Source organism: Arvicanthis niloticus, chromosome 15 (genome assembly GCF_011762505.2).
Source record: "Arvicanthis niloticus isolate mArvNil1 chromosome 15, mArvNil1.pat.X, whole genome shotgun sequence".
Lineage (NCBI taxonomy): Eukaryota > Metazoa > Chordata > Mammalia > Rodentia > Muridae > Arvicanthis > Arvicanthis niloticus.
The window spans coordinates 3907113-3922183 of NC_047672.1; the positions used below are offsets into that span (position 1 = coordinate 3907113).

The window sequence follows — 15071 nt, forward strand, 5'->3', positions numbered from 1 at the left end:
AGATGATCAGAGACTGCAGAGCAGATGAGAGTAAAGCGTGAAAGTAGTAAGTTTCAGTAAAGGACATCGCAAAGTTCAAGTCTCTACTCACATCCTAACTAAGGTGGATACAGTGTGTTCACGGGGAAGTTCCTGGCTCCCAACAGCTACCTGATACATACCACAGACAGATACACGGGGACAGAAACACACAGACACACACCCTGGAAAGCAATGTGCAGAGGATGTCAGAGTGCAGCACTGAGGCTGAGCTGTTCCTGCAAAGGGCTTCTTCCTAGCCAGAAGAGCCTGTGTGCTCTGAACTCAGGCAGGACAACTCAGGGCCCCAGAATCCCTAGAATATAAACTCCCAAGACCTTTCTAGTTCTAAGGTTGACTAGAACATTCATCTGGGCTCCTTCTGTGATCTGCTGTGCTTCGAGTGCTGAGAGAACAGGTCTCCCAGAGACAGAGAACCGTCAACACACTGGAGTGTCCAGAGTTCAGAACAAGTGGGAAGGACCTATTGAGATAAATGGGTAATGAACAGACTCCGCTGTGATCACTGCTTAGACTTCCCTTACAAGGACACTGACAAGTCCTAAACATGGGCTATCCCTGCCCATAATCAATGGAGACTCCAGCACATAGCCCTAGGGTCTATTATCCAAGGCCTTACCACCTTAACACCTAACTTCAAGGCTTCTCCTAAAGATGGGGGGAGACACCAACAAATCCCAGGCTGACTATCATCCAGTCGTGGGCCTTTGTTCTGTTGCTTTAGGCTTCTTTACAGACACAGGCAAGAACTCAATTCACCTACAGGTTCCTAAGGAAGACTGGTATAGAGAAAGGGTCCAGAAAAGACACCAGGGATAGAACCCTTGACTCCAACTCAGAAAGGTCCACCTACCCAGGGTTGGCTGATTTGTCTGTTTGAAACCTATGCTTATAAAGAATGAATTAATAAATGAGAATTTTTGAGCCAGAACTGCATCCTCTAAGAACAGCTGCTGACAGGAAGGCTTAAGCATCTCCGGCCCTTGGTAGTGTCGCATGTGTATCTGAGTCGAGTCCCTCTGCTCAGTCTTGAAAGGAGTATGTACATTCAAGAGCTGCCAGGCACAGCTGTGTAACCAAACAGCTGAATGATGGTGTCCTTTCCAATCCCTGGCCCCAACCTGAGCATCAGTACTGGATGGCAGAGGTGATTTCCTAAGTCAGGCTCTGCTAGGACTGCCTCTCCAGTGAAACCTCATGCCAAGAGTGAAGCAGAAGCCAGTGAGCCTCCAGCAAGAAACAGCCATGGTGAGGAGTGTCCCAGCTGAGACACAACACAGGACCCTGAGTGTGAAAATATGACATGGCTGACACAGGTAAGGAGGTGGCTGCACAGGGCAGAGTGAGTTTGCTTTTGGGACAGGGTCTCATACAGGCCAGGCTAGCCTTGAACTCTATCTTATGAAGCCAAGGATAAGCTTCAACTATTGATCCTCTTGCTTCTACCTCCCAAGTGCTGAGATTATGAGCATGCACCAACATGCCCAATTCATACAGTACTGAGGACTGAGTCCAGGACCTAAAATTAAGATAGCCCTCTATAACTGAGCTGCACCCTGTAGCCCCAGAATAAGGTCTTCACCACTCTACTTTCACACCAGAGCCAGTGCTGGGTGGGAAGTGTAGAATAATAAACTTCCCATGGATCTAGCTGAAAAGATGAAGACATGCCTTCAAACTTGGAATTTCCTCCTCATGTTCTATGAGTCACTCATACTTCCTCACCTGATATAGAATTCCAAAACTAACCTTTGTCTAAATAGACATCGTAAGACTGAGAAGAGCTGCAACTCGGGGTCCTCGCCACAACTGCTAGTCACAGTTTTTTGAGGCAGGTAATGACGAGGACCAGGTACATACCATTTCATACAGGATAGAAAAGAGCAGGGGGCAGAGGTGCAAAGGAAAGGGCTGGCCTCACTCATGAGCCCACCAACTCACTGTGTTTTAAACCAACAGCTATCCTCCAGGCCCCCACGCATGAACCCACTAACTCACTGTTTCTTAAACCCACAGCTATCCCCGACCTTATTGCACAAAAGGATACGGCAGGAGAGTGCCACACTGCACGGACAGAGTCACCCAGGAAGGCTGAAAAAGAAAAGAATTACACAAATCAAAAACCATTTCCAATCTGTGACCAAAATGATATGACTTCACTAGTAGTTCCTTTTGTAAGTTAAAAGGCTCTGTTGCGACCTACTACAGACCTGTAAGCATGAGAAACAGGTAGCAGCAGCCAAAGATCATGTGCCTAAGCCACCACACCAGCCCAGAGTGAAACAGCCACCGCATCCCTTAGGACTGTGACAGACATCTACGTTTAGGTCCACACTCTCACTGCTGCTTACCCCACCCACCCAGAAAAGAAATAAACAAAATTCACAAGATTTTGGTTTTATTTAACACCAAGAATACACAATATGTGCAAACCACTTAAAAACAACAATAAAAACGTCTTCTGATCTTACAAATTCCAACCTTGCATTCATTACAAGGTGACTAACAGCTACTAACGTGTAACTAACTTTATATTCTTGGAAGATTAGTTCAGCTTATCGTTCTAATCCAGTTTTAAAAATTAGAGCAACTGGAGCTGGAGAGGTGGCTCAGTATAAGATCACTGGCTGTTCTTCCAGAGAACTCAGGTTCAATTCTCAACACCCATTTGGCAGCTCATTAAGTGTTTAACTCCAGTTCCAGGGGATCTGACCCTCACATAGACAGACATGCAAGCAAAACATTACTGCACATTTAAAAAATACATAAATAAATTAATAAAAAATTAGTCCACCTATTACTATTCTAATAACTCTATCTCAAGAAACAATAATCTGAAAGTTTATTAATGGTCCCAGTTGGCCGCTGACTTCCAGAAGCCTGGACAGATGAAAACATGTATACTCCATTTCTCACTACTGAGGCAGCAACAGAGTCAGCAAAATGCATTTCAAATCTATGCAGAAATGGTGCAAGATGATGGGCAGACAGTGAACAGGGAGAGTGCAGCCTCTGCTCTCCTGCTGATCAGTAAGAGACACTGTGACCATACCACAGGTCTACCTTACTGCCTTCAGACCCGGAGTGTGTCCCATATGACATTTTTCAAGAGACGTGTGTAACTGTTGAAAAACAGGATTTTGGTTTTTTTTTTTTTTTTCCTTGGGGGTGGCGGGGGTGGGGGGCTTGAAATAAAGATAACAAACCCCATGCTGGACTCAAACTTGATATATAGCCAAGGCTGGTCTTGAATTTGTGACCATACTAGAATTCCAGGCCTGTACCACCATGCCTCGCTAAAGCATGTTCTGTATGACAAGATTAGTAACTATATTACAGTATGAAGACTGGCTGTATCTAGTATAATGTCAGCACGGGCATGAGCTGATTTACCTGATGGTATGATATTCTGGCAAAAAGCCCTTTCCACTGTCTTGCTTTACCCAACACTGCTCCCTACTTTTGATAATCCTGATAATGTCAATGAAATCTAGGTACTGAGCCAACATCAATAACCTGTACTGGACCAGGTGGTACAAATCTGTACCCCGTGATGGATTTGGCAAGGCAGGAAGAAAACACCTAGACCACATATCAAAACTAAGCTTTGTGGCTGACTGTATTCAGAATGCATTCTCATGGTCAAACTTTCTTCCAAGAGGGACACCTAGAAAGCATGGGAACCCGTGGAGCTCCAGCAGATTACAACAGTATTGCCAGCTGTCATGTATTCTGCACCCAGAGGACTGTCACAGCTTCTACAATGTGCTGTGAGATATTTGGATTGGGTGACAACGGTGACACTTTTCTTCTCTTCAGTGCAAAGAAGCCATGGGAATCCCAAGAACTCTCAGGCAGCTTTAGAAAGCACCAGTTTGGAAATCTGCCTCTTTACAGCACATCCACCCTGGCTCACAGCCCTACAGAGCCTTCACAAAGGACAGGTACGATTCCCCTGAGTACGGTCCTCCAACTCAGAGACTTCTTGCAAGTCCATTCCAAGCAGAGGAGGATGCCTCTCCAGGCATCAGAGGAATGCAAAGCTAGAGGGGTGCCGGTAACGGTAACGCAGACAGAAGCTGTTAGGGGCTCTCTTGTGGCCTCTATAGGAACCAGGCACATATAGGTCATACAGACATACCTGTAGGTAAAACTCATATACACAATAAAATAATTTTTAAAAAAGTTTAAAGTGGGAATCTCTGGTTTCAATGAGGACTCAGTTGTGTCACGTTATGTTCTTCTGAAAGCTGTCATATGAAAGGATTTTTTCGATAAAGGAGACGTGTAAGAGAACACTTTGATGAGAACAGACACGGTGATTTTTTGGAAGCTGTCTGATGAAAGGCATGCAGTGCTTTGTTAGATGCTTGAGAGGACATGTGATGTTTGGAAAGAGTATAAGTGTGACCCAACAGACAGTGGACAACACCCTGGCAGTGGTCTGCCTTGTTTTCTTCTCTGATCTCCACATATTGTGACTCTATAGAGAGAAATGCACCAAAGAACTTCTGGTGATATTCCGACTAATTCTTGCCAATTGGCAAAGCCGTGCAGTTTCTTCCAGATTGTGCTGCTGCTGCTGATTTGTGTTTGGTGTTTGGCTAGTGGACTGAACTGCTGACAGTAAAGGTTGGAATCGCCCCAAAGAACTAGTTCTAAACAGGTCCATATCCCCTGTCCTGTTAGCCATCTCCCTCCCTGACCTTTGGTTGGCGGGCTATAAGGGAGGTTGAAGGGTTAAAAAAACATAACTAAAGTAGGGTTTGAAAACCCTTACATTACATTAATGTAATGTACTATGCTTACATTTATATCAAGGTTTGGTGGTTTGAATTAAGAGTGGCCATCACAGAGTCATATACCTGAATGTTTAGTCATCAGCAAGTGGCATAATTTGAGAAGAATTGGAGTAAGGCCTTGTTGGAGAAGATGTATGGCTTTGAAGTTTTGTTGGGTTTTTTTTAATAGTTGTTTTGAGACAGGGTTTCTCTGTGTAGCTCTGGCTGTCCTGGAACTCACTCTGTAGACCAAGCTGGCTTCAAAACCAGAGATCTATCTGCCTGCCTCTACCTCCCAGGCGCTGGGAGTAAAAGTGTGTGTCACCAGCTCTCAGCAAGCTTTGAGGTTTTCAAAGTCCAAGCCAGGCGAGCACTCTCCCTCCCTTTCCCTGGGCCCCCTTCTTCCAACAGATCAGGATGTAGCCCTCAGCTACTGCTTTAGCCCCTGCTTACATGCCACCACGCTCCTCAACACAAAAATGATGATAATGATCATGGTCATGATGACGATGACAGACTAAATCTCTGAAACTCTAAGCATGCCCCCAATTACATGCTTGCCTTTGTCATGGTGTCTCTTCAGAGCAATAGCACAGTGACTAAGGCAGAAGCATAGGCCAAAGAACGTGCCTGCCCCTGGGAACCAGGCCTCAGCCCCGTCAGCTAGATCCACATCCCAGCACTATATGGGAACAAACACAGACTGCAGCTCAGACTCACAGGACAAGGTAGGAAGTGCCCCCACAGACTCAACAGCAGGTCAGCTCTGAGAAGCTCCATTACCCTGTGACAAAACACAACAGTTGCTAACTAACAAGGAACTAAGAGAGGCACTGCCACAAATAACAAGTAGACAGGGATGTTGACACGGATCACTGTTCTAGTCCTAGAGCCGGGGTAGGTAGAGTGGGACACAGAAGTCTGCCACAGCGCTACCATGGCAGTTCCTAAAGATGCAGTAGCCATACTGTACACATGCAAGACAAAAGCAGGCTGCTCTACTCAGCCTACAACTTTGTAATCACAGGATGGAGCTGCCTGCACTGCTGGCCATAGCTCACTGACCCTATAGACAGTGATATCTGGCAGTTCCTTCACATCTTCTCAGGTGCACCCAAGACTCTACCTTCTGTTCACTTTCCTTTTACTTTTCTTCCACATGTCAGGAGCTTCAGCAACTTAGATTTGTCTTTTGTCTTGGTGCCAAGGATAGAACCTGGGGCCTCATGTATGTTGTGTGAGTATGTGGTGTGTGGTTGGTATGTGTGTATGTGGTGTGTGTGTGGTGTGTGGTTGGGGTGTGTGTGTGTGAGAGAGAGAGAGAGAGAGAGAGAAAGAGAGAGAGAGAGAGAGAAAGGGAGTGCATGCACATTCAGAGGCCACAGAAGGACATCAGGTATCCTACTCCCTCAGTCTCCACCCTAGTCCCCTGTAACAGTCTCTTACAAAACTTGAAGTAGCAGGTGGTCAAAAAAGACTCAGCAATCCTCCTGTCTCCAATCTCTTAGTATGGGGTCACAGACATACATGGCCACACATGTTTTCCCACGTGTGCTGAGGAACAAAACTCAGGTCCTCGTGAAAGCATGCTTCTACCCACAGAGCCATCCATCTCCCCAGCTCCAACTATAAATCATGTGATAAGCTATCTTACATATAAATTTTCCTCAGACACTAAAGGGGTGCACAAATATTTAGTGTTGGGGTGGTTTGTGCACTGTGTATTCAGACACAGATTGCTGTGCTCAGAGATTTGGTGCAGTCTGGACGCTGGCACTGTCATGATTATTGGAGCATCTGCTGTCTCGATGATGTGTAAAGACTGATTGGTTTTAATAAAGTGCTGATCAACCAATAGCTGGGCAGGAGAAGAGAATAGGGTATGACTTCCAATCTCAGTCGGGGGGAGAGAGAAAGAGAGAGAGAGAGAGAGAGAGAGAGAGAGAGAGAGAGAGAGAGAGAGAGACCAGACACACAGAGAGACAGAGACTGAGACCAGACAAAGACATACAAACAGAGAAAGAGAGAGAGAGAGAGAGAGAGAGAGAGAGAGAGAGAGAGAGAGAGAGATATTGATTTGGCCATAAGAGATTACCATGAGAGGACAAATGGAACGGGAGAAGCCAGATGGCAGGTAATGAGCACATGGCAGGATAGTAGGCTGCCTTAGGATTTTAATAGATGAGTATCTGCCCAGCTATGGTGTCAGAAGTCTTTTAATAAAAATACCAGATCTCTATGTCATTCAGAGCAAGGGCGGGCATAGAAAAGCCACAAAGATATACAATTTATTGCGACAACCTGGGGTCAAATGTGATTAAAATCCATCACTATACTTAGTGTGGCAACAGTGACCTAGGCCCCAAAACACATTTGTAAAGTAAACCTTTAAATCTGTATAAGATGTGTAAGGCTGAGATGCAAACTGAAGGAAAAGCCCTGAGCTTTAGCTTTAGCAGCGGCAGTAAGTGAAGTGCCCAGAAGCCATGCTGAGCACCGGTCTTCAGAGATGTAGAGGGCCTGAACTGGCAGCACCAAGACACACATGCTGGTATGTAATGTGTTCACCATATTTACTGCTACAAAGGAACTGTCCTCTGATGGTGCAGTTTCCTGACAGTATGGGTCAAGAACCTCTCTGTGACTCCTGAGGCAGGCCACCTGTCAGGTTCCTTTTTAAAGGTCAAGTCTATAAGACTGCAAAGTTTTTCAGACCCCAGAAACTAGGACAACACCACATCCAATAGTCAGCCAGCCCTTGACTCAGTCTTGACTCAGTCACTTCACTCCTAACCGCTACTGTAGAACCTTGGTAACCTGAATGCTGGCTTCTTACAATACAGCACTGAACAGTATGAAGAGGGTGGTGGCAGCAGCTAAGCAAACAGAAGGGCCACAGCAATAGTATGTGTTACTTAAAGTTCCCACAGTACAATATGCAGGACCACAAAAGCTGAACAAACTGTTCACCAGCTGAAGTCCCATATTCCACAACCAAGTACCCACAAGTCAGGCGAAAGAACAATCCAGATGACCAACAGGAGGACAGCTAGCACAGTGACTCTTACCATGGGAGATGAGGGCAGTTAGCAGGGCAGGGGCCTCTTCCCCTCAGCTATACAGTTGGAGATCAGGACCACTGGCCACCAGAAAAGGACTGATACTTTTAAGAGACTTCTGGAACCAAATATCAAAACCATGTATCTGACAAGGCGACAAAGCCTAAGACAGGTTCCTTGCTTGGGCTGAAGAGCTGGCAGGAAGTGACAGCAAGGGGGCATTCCCACAATGCCCAAGAATTTCTTACAAAGCAACCTTGCTGTGTAGCCATGGGACCGAAAGTCCCAAAATTAAGGCAGGTGACTAAAGCTTATGGGCTTTGTTTACCTGATGATATCCCACTTAACACTGGCCTGCAGCAAGCCAGGCAGAAAGCCCCAGTACAGAGGCTCAGGTTTCTACTAACCTTTACAACAGGCAAGTCAAAGACCTCTCGGGCTTCTCCCACCTCTGGGTTGTCCCCATCCTCCGAAATGATGTGTGAGGCCAGGGCGTTGTAGGAGACTTCCTTGGCTTTCCCGGCTTTAAGGAGCTGAATAACCTGAAGAAACAAACAACACCACAATTAGTAACAGCAAAGTACTGTACTGCCTTCCTAATTCAAACAAGTCATTATTAACTATAATGGAAACATTTAATAAAAATGCACCCTGTCCCCTACAGAGAAGCCTTTTCCTGAGTGGAAAGCCAATCAAATCCTTTTGGACAATAAAATGCAGCAACCCTGATCCACAGTCCAAGTCACAGAGATGCGGTGGCCAGCTACTAGCCATCCAGATACACAGCATACACCAGCACCTGCTGAGTTCTACAGAGTACCTGTTCTCGGTATCCAACCCAAAGGCTGAGGACTGGTTCTACTACAGTTAGGAAGTTTCTGGAAGCAGAGACTCACCAGGAGAATCCTAACTTGTAGATGCCCATCAAGCAAAATATATACATCAAGGTAGGGCCTAGCAGAGGAACTCAGATCCAGCCATGGTCAGTGTAGTCTTGGGTGCTATGCATAGCAGTCTTTCCTTAAGTCAGAGAAGGATATCACAGATGGACAGCAACATAGGAGTACTGAAGACACAACTGTGACCACTCTCACTACTGTTAAGAGGCAGGTCACTAAAGAAATGTCAGCAGCAAACAGAAGAATGGGAGAGAATTAATCACACAGTAACTAGACAGGATCTAAGCATAGCAGGAAAGCCCAGATGGAAATGCTGGCATCTCCCGGAGGGATTAATTGCAAGCAGAGAGAAAAGGGGCACTGCTGAGTTTCAGTGTGGGCACACTACTCTTTGGTCCTGTGTGACCCAGTGACTCTCAGTCACATTGAGAGAGGACTCTGGCTCTCCAGATAACCCATTACAGACGGGAATCAGTTCTGAGAGTCAATGAGGCAGCCACCAGGATGCCAAACGCTGAGGTGTCAGCTGGGACACTTGGAGTAGCATCAGGAAAGACCAACTTGACAGTGGTGTACAGGCCAGAGTCAAGGAAGAGCTGAAAGCAATGCAGTCTAAGATAGTCTGCAAGCGGTGGTGGCGCACGCCTTTAATCCCAGCACTTGGGAGGCAGAGGCAGGAGGATTTCTGAGTTCGAGGCCAGCCTGGTCTACAGAGTGAGTTCCAGGACAGCCAGGGCTACACAGAGAAACTCTGTCTCAAAAAAAAAACAAACAAAACAAAACAAAAAAAAAAAAAAAAAAAAGATAGTCTGCAAGCATCATCTAAGAACTGGAGCAATCTGTATCTGATGCATGGAAGACCAAGTCACTAGCCACGAGCCAGCTTCCCTGAACCAACTATCTTTACCTTCATCCACCTGCTTTAACCTCACATTACTCAGAAACATGCACACAGCAAGCCCTGCCTGGCTTTCTTTTCCAGAAACAAGTCTCACTGCGCTATCCATCTTTTCTCCGAATTCACGCTCGCTCCAGCTTCCTGCAGCGGCCATTGAACTGTGAAAACTCAGGTCTCAGACAGTGAGGACACCCAAACCTTCCCAAACCGCACATTACTAATTCCACCTCATAGGAGCCCCCTTGTAACTAACTATGCCTAGTGGCTGTCAGAACACACACCAAGTATACGTAAACGCCTTCAATGCCTAGCATACACATTACACACGAACAATTTCTTGTACTCGATATCTGCTCATTTAAGACTCAACCCCTCCAGCACCTACACCTGTTCTATTTGTAGGACTCAGCAGTCAAACGCACTCTTCAGCACTCCACAGCACTCCACGTACCAGGCCCAATGCCCAGTCTGTACTGGGGTGCTCACCACCTGTGAGCTTCCTCAATCTGTGTTACAAAACTCAAAGAATAGGAACCCTGGCTCTAAACTTTTTTAAAACACGCACCATTTCAGAATACAGGGGCTTACAAGGGGGATTTTTTTTTTTAAGCACTCAGATTTCACACATAGTTGGGCAAACAGCTCAGTTCAGTGTGTTCTTGGTTTCAAGTGACATTTAGTCCAAGTCCCTTATAAGGGCCGAAGTCTTAAAATGAAGAACAAGAAAGAGTAAAAAGAAGAAAGGTGGTGGTGGTAGTGGAGTGATCAATACTAGAAAAAGTCAGCTGTAAGCGCTGATCACGAAACTGAAGACCCAACAGACCTTGGTTACTAGGATACAAGTATGAGTCTCAGGAAGGCCACGCTCAGTGGTTCTTGTAGTACAATTCCTTCCTTAGGACCCGTTTCGCTTATATTACGAGATACCGAAGGCGACACAACTGTAAGCATAGTTTAGGAAAAGAAATGTTTGGGACACTGTCCTGAAGATAACCACGACCATAGGCACTGTCCTGTGGATGGATCCAGACCCACGGTCACACACACGAATCACTGTGACCGTGTAAGCAAGGGTACCTTCCATACCTACCGGGCAATCCACCCTTAGGGGAAAATCAGGGGCCGGGAGAGCAGGCCCCTTGGCAAGGGGCACGCTCAGCAGGGCCCCGCAAGATGCTCGGCCGGCGGCCGCACCGGGTCGGTGCTCGCGAGGCCCTTCCCGCGGCCCTTCGCGGCCCGGCGTGCCCCGCGGCTCCGGCCTGGGGTCCTGCAGGGCGCGCGCGCGACGAAGCAGGGGGGAATGGCCCGTTGGAGGGGCCCCGCGCGGGCGGTACCTGCGGGTCGATGTCGCCCACCGCGTAGTACTTGACCTCGCGGAACAGCTCCTCTGGAACTTCGGGCGCCGGCTCCGACATGATCACGGCGGCGCGGCGGCGCCCGGCCCCGCGTCACCCGGCCCGCCGCGCCCAGCGTCGCAGCTATGTCAACTGCCCGGCCGCACAGCCCGGCCCGCAGCCGCAGCCGCACTCCGACCCGCGCCCCCGCCCGTCCGAGGCCCGGAGCGCGGGAGCCGCGCGCGCCCTGAGGCACGTACCACCGCACCGGGTCGGCAGGGGAGCATGTAGGACTATCCCGCCTTGCGCGCCGCACAGCGCTCCTTCCACCACCGCGTCTGGCATCAGAGCTGATGCTCTAACAGAGTTTGTACTGCACATGGTAGCCTCGCCCCGGTCGAGTTTTCGCGACCGAGAACCGAGGACACAGAGAAACTATATCCCCCGCATAAACACGGTGGACCAGCCAGGGGGCGGGGCCTGGGCGGGACTCCCGTCACCCCGCGCGGCCACATGGCAGCGCATGCGCGAAGGGGGCGGAGCCTCGGCGCGGAAGGCGACCTGCACAATCCGGCGTTCGGGATTCAGCTGTCGCTGCCACGGCTGTAGGGCAGCGCTCGGTCCAGCCTAGAGTCAGGCAGACCCTGGCTAATGGTCAGTTTCCTTCGTCCACCCCTTCCGCAATCTACTGCGGTAGTCGGCGGGGAACTGATCTTCGGTGGGGCAGCTTAAGAGCAAAGTAGGAGCCGGCGACATGGCTCAGCAGGCAAAAACACCTGCCTCCAAATTTGAGTTCGATCCCTGGGACACACGTGGTGGCAAGCAAGAACCGGCTCCAGCAAGTTGTTCTCTGACCTCCATACGCACACTGTCGCGCTCACACGTACACACATACACATACTCTCTCTAAATAAATGTAAATTTGTCTACGTGTATTGGAGTTTTCCCTGCATGTATGTATCTGCACCCAGTGAGTATCCGGTGCCCATAGCGGTCAAAAGATGGCTTCAGCATCCCCTGGAACTGAAGTTAAACAGCACGTGGGTGTTGGGAACCAAACTTGGAGATGCTGCAGGGGAACCAAGTGTTCTGAACTGCTGAGCCGACCAACCCTACGTCAACGTAGTTTTTAAAGGTAAACAGCAAAGTCCATAAAAATGATCTTCACAGATAACTATATTAAATATGGATGTGTAAAGTTACAGGAAACAATGACAGGCTGAAACTGCTGTGGAGCCCTCACAGAATGACAAATTCTGCACCGGTGATACTGTTCTTTAATCAAGTTTTGTGTTTTCTGTGACCTTCGTGCAGACCAAGTGTTGATGTTCTTATAATCTCAAGTGAACTCAGCAGAGCCATTTTGTTTTACAGCCATCAGAAAATAAGCATCCTACTTAAGCTCATACTATTTCAGTACATAGTAATGTTAGTTCGGTTAAAAGGAAAAAAAAAAAAGCAAAAGCATGACAGTTAGGATCGTTTACTGCTCTAGCAGAGGACCCAGATTTCATTCCCAGCATCCGCACAACTTCAGTTCCAGGAGCTCCAATACCCTTCCGGTCTCTCTTGGACAACACAAGACCCTGCCGTAAAGAAGAAATGATAGCTAACATGTAAGGGAAAACAGTAGGAAGTGAATACAAGTTTCTCAAGCGTCTCATCAAGTGTCATAACATAAACATATGCAGTTTGGGAAGCATTGGAAGTTATATGCTCAAAGAATTTAAGAGATTAAGTATTTAGTATTAAGTAGATAAAACTAAGGTTTGGTATGCTTAAAAAAAAAATGTAATACTATATAGCCCAAACTGACATCAAACTTTTGATGTTCCTGCCTCCATCTTCTGAAAGTGGGAGTGTACTCCTACAGCTAGACAGGTTGCTGCTTACCTACAAGATACTTCTTAAAAGATACGAAGATTGTCAGGTGGGACCAGGCATGGTGAGTTCCAGGGCAGCCAGAGCTACACAGTGATCCTGTGGAGAGAGAGAGAGGGAGGGAGAGAGAGAGAGAGAGAGAGAGAGAGAGAGAGAGAGAGAGAGAGAAGAGAAGAGAAAGAAAGAGAAAGATTGTTGTGTGGCTATGTGTCCATGAATTGCACTTAGAGATTTACAGGCTTTGCCAAGACTCTTCTAGGACACAGGTATGTCAGCAGGACATCTTTTGATTATAGACATGGCGCCTAATCTTTGTGAGATTTCCTTTTTAAATTTTAATTGTATTTATGTATAAAGTGTATGTGCATGTTTGGTGTGTGAGGGATTGGGGTCCCTTTCTATTGCTGTGATAAAACGCCATAACCAAAAAGACTCCATAGAAGGGAGAATGTCTTTGGGCTCACAGTTTTGAAGAGAGACTCCATCACCATAGCGAGGCAGGGCAGTAGGCAACAAGAGCAGAGAGTGAAGTGGAAGGGAAACAGGGCCGTGAACTCTCAAAGCCTACCAGAGTAACATTCTTCCTCCAGTAAGGCACCACCTCCTAAAGGTTCCACAACCTCCCTAAACAGTGTCATCAACGGGGAATGGAGTGTTCAAGTGTGTGAGCCTGCGGGGGACATTTCTCATTCAGACCGCCAGAGCACACATCGCACAGTATGTACACATCACACAGTAGGTCAGAGATAACCGTGTTGTTCTCTCCTTCCACCTTTATACGTAAGTTCCAAGGCTCAAACTCAAAGATCAGGGCTGTGCAGTGAGCATCTTTATCCTCTGAGCCATCTGCTTGGCTCTTTTTGTGAGAACTCTTGGTTCTTAGCCATCTGGAATAAGGGGACCCCTTTGCTTGCCATTCCTCATTTTCCTCTGTCTATCCTGCCTCAGTTTCCCCCTCTAAGACTTTGACCACTCAATCTTAAGGGCTAATAAGGGCTGAAGTTCTATTTCCTGGGGGTTCCTTCTGTTGAATAGGAACATAGGGTCTACCTATTCAGATTAAAAGTCTCCACCTGCCTGATCTAATTAAGACAGGAAAGGTCTGTGTAGGCATATTTTTTGCAACCTACTTTTAATAAGTGTTAACTTCTCTAGCCCACCACCCAGCAAGGTAGTGAAAGAGAAAAGTTATTAGGATATGGGAGAAGTGGGCCTGTTTGGCAGTGATTCTTTGGGGACAAGCCTGATCTTGGGCAGCAGTTCAGTCTCGTAGCAAACACCAAACATGACTTTAGCAGCTGCAGAGCAGTACTCTAGGCAGGCAGACACCAAGCATGAACCAGCAGCTACAGTCCAGTCCTTTCAGCAAGCAGACACCAAGCAGCTGTAGTTCAATCCTGAAGAAACCGCTAGGCTCACCAACTAGCATGAGGTGAGGCTGCAGAAGCAACAAGCTGCTGCAGGAACCTCATGAGCAGTTCTTGAGTTCTCTCAATGAGAAACTCTCTCATTGAGTTTCTCTCAATGGCAGTGTTACCACAAGTTGAGCTCAACAATGCTATGTAAGGAAAACCAATACATGCATATCCTTAGTGAAGAATAACAAGGCAGAGCAAACCAAACCAAGGGTCAGTGCTCGTCTCCCACACTCTGTGGGGTCGTATTTATACTCCTTCATCAAGTGTCCTTTCACGTGTTTGCTATATCGAAACATCCTTTCACCTGTGTCTGCTTCAGGAAAACAGTCTTTCACACGTCTGCTTTAGCAAGACATCCTTTCACCTGTGTGCCCCAGCAAATCATCATTTGACATAAGTAACTTTCCAAAGAACTAGAAGCTTCCTCTTCAGGTCCAAGCTTGGAGTTGGGAAGATTCTCATTTGGTAGTGACTGGATGATGTCATAATCAGAGAGCAAATCACATAAGCAGAAAAGCATAGAGAAGTGTGCCTGGCCTGAAGATGAGCGCTAAGATCAGGACGTTTTAATGCAGCATGAGGTGGGAAGGGATGCGGTCATTAGCACTGAAGGGGTCCAGCGTCACTCGGAGGACGGACACACAGCCTGGGCTGAAGGGAACACATTCAGAACACTCTTTAAAAATGGCACAGCCTTGGGCACTGGAAATATCAAAGGTCATTCACTTGCTTTTCTAGGATGTCTGTCTCCATTATCTTTTT

The 15071-nt window shown here is 47.2% G+C and overlaps 1 protein-coding gene across 3 annotated transcripts in view; it reads right to left on the minus strand.

Annotated features, from left to right (window-relative positions):
• Paxip1 (PAX interacting protein 1) overlaps positions 1-11445 on the minus strand; it is a 53165-nt gene extending 41720 nt beyond the window's left edge. Inside the window, exons 1-3 of one of the 3 annotated variants that reach the window (XM_076913277.1) lie at positions 11011-11445; positions 8287-8421; positions 2087-2130 (exon numbers count right to left, since the gene is read on the minus strand). In XM_076913277.1, the coding sequence (XP_076769392.1) occupies positions 2087-2130; positions 8287-8421; positions 11011-11091 (260 nt within the window). In that variant the 5' untranslated portion in view covers positions 11092-11445. Of the gene's footprint in view, positions 1-2086; positions 2131-5540; positions 5605-8286; positions 8425-11010 lie in introns of those variants that run through there. The other 2 variants (XM_076913279.1, XM_076913278.1) reach the window with 2 other exon arrangements.
• Positions 11446-15071: the final 3626 nt, after the last annotated feature.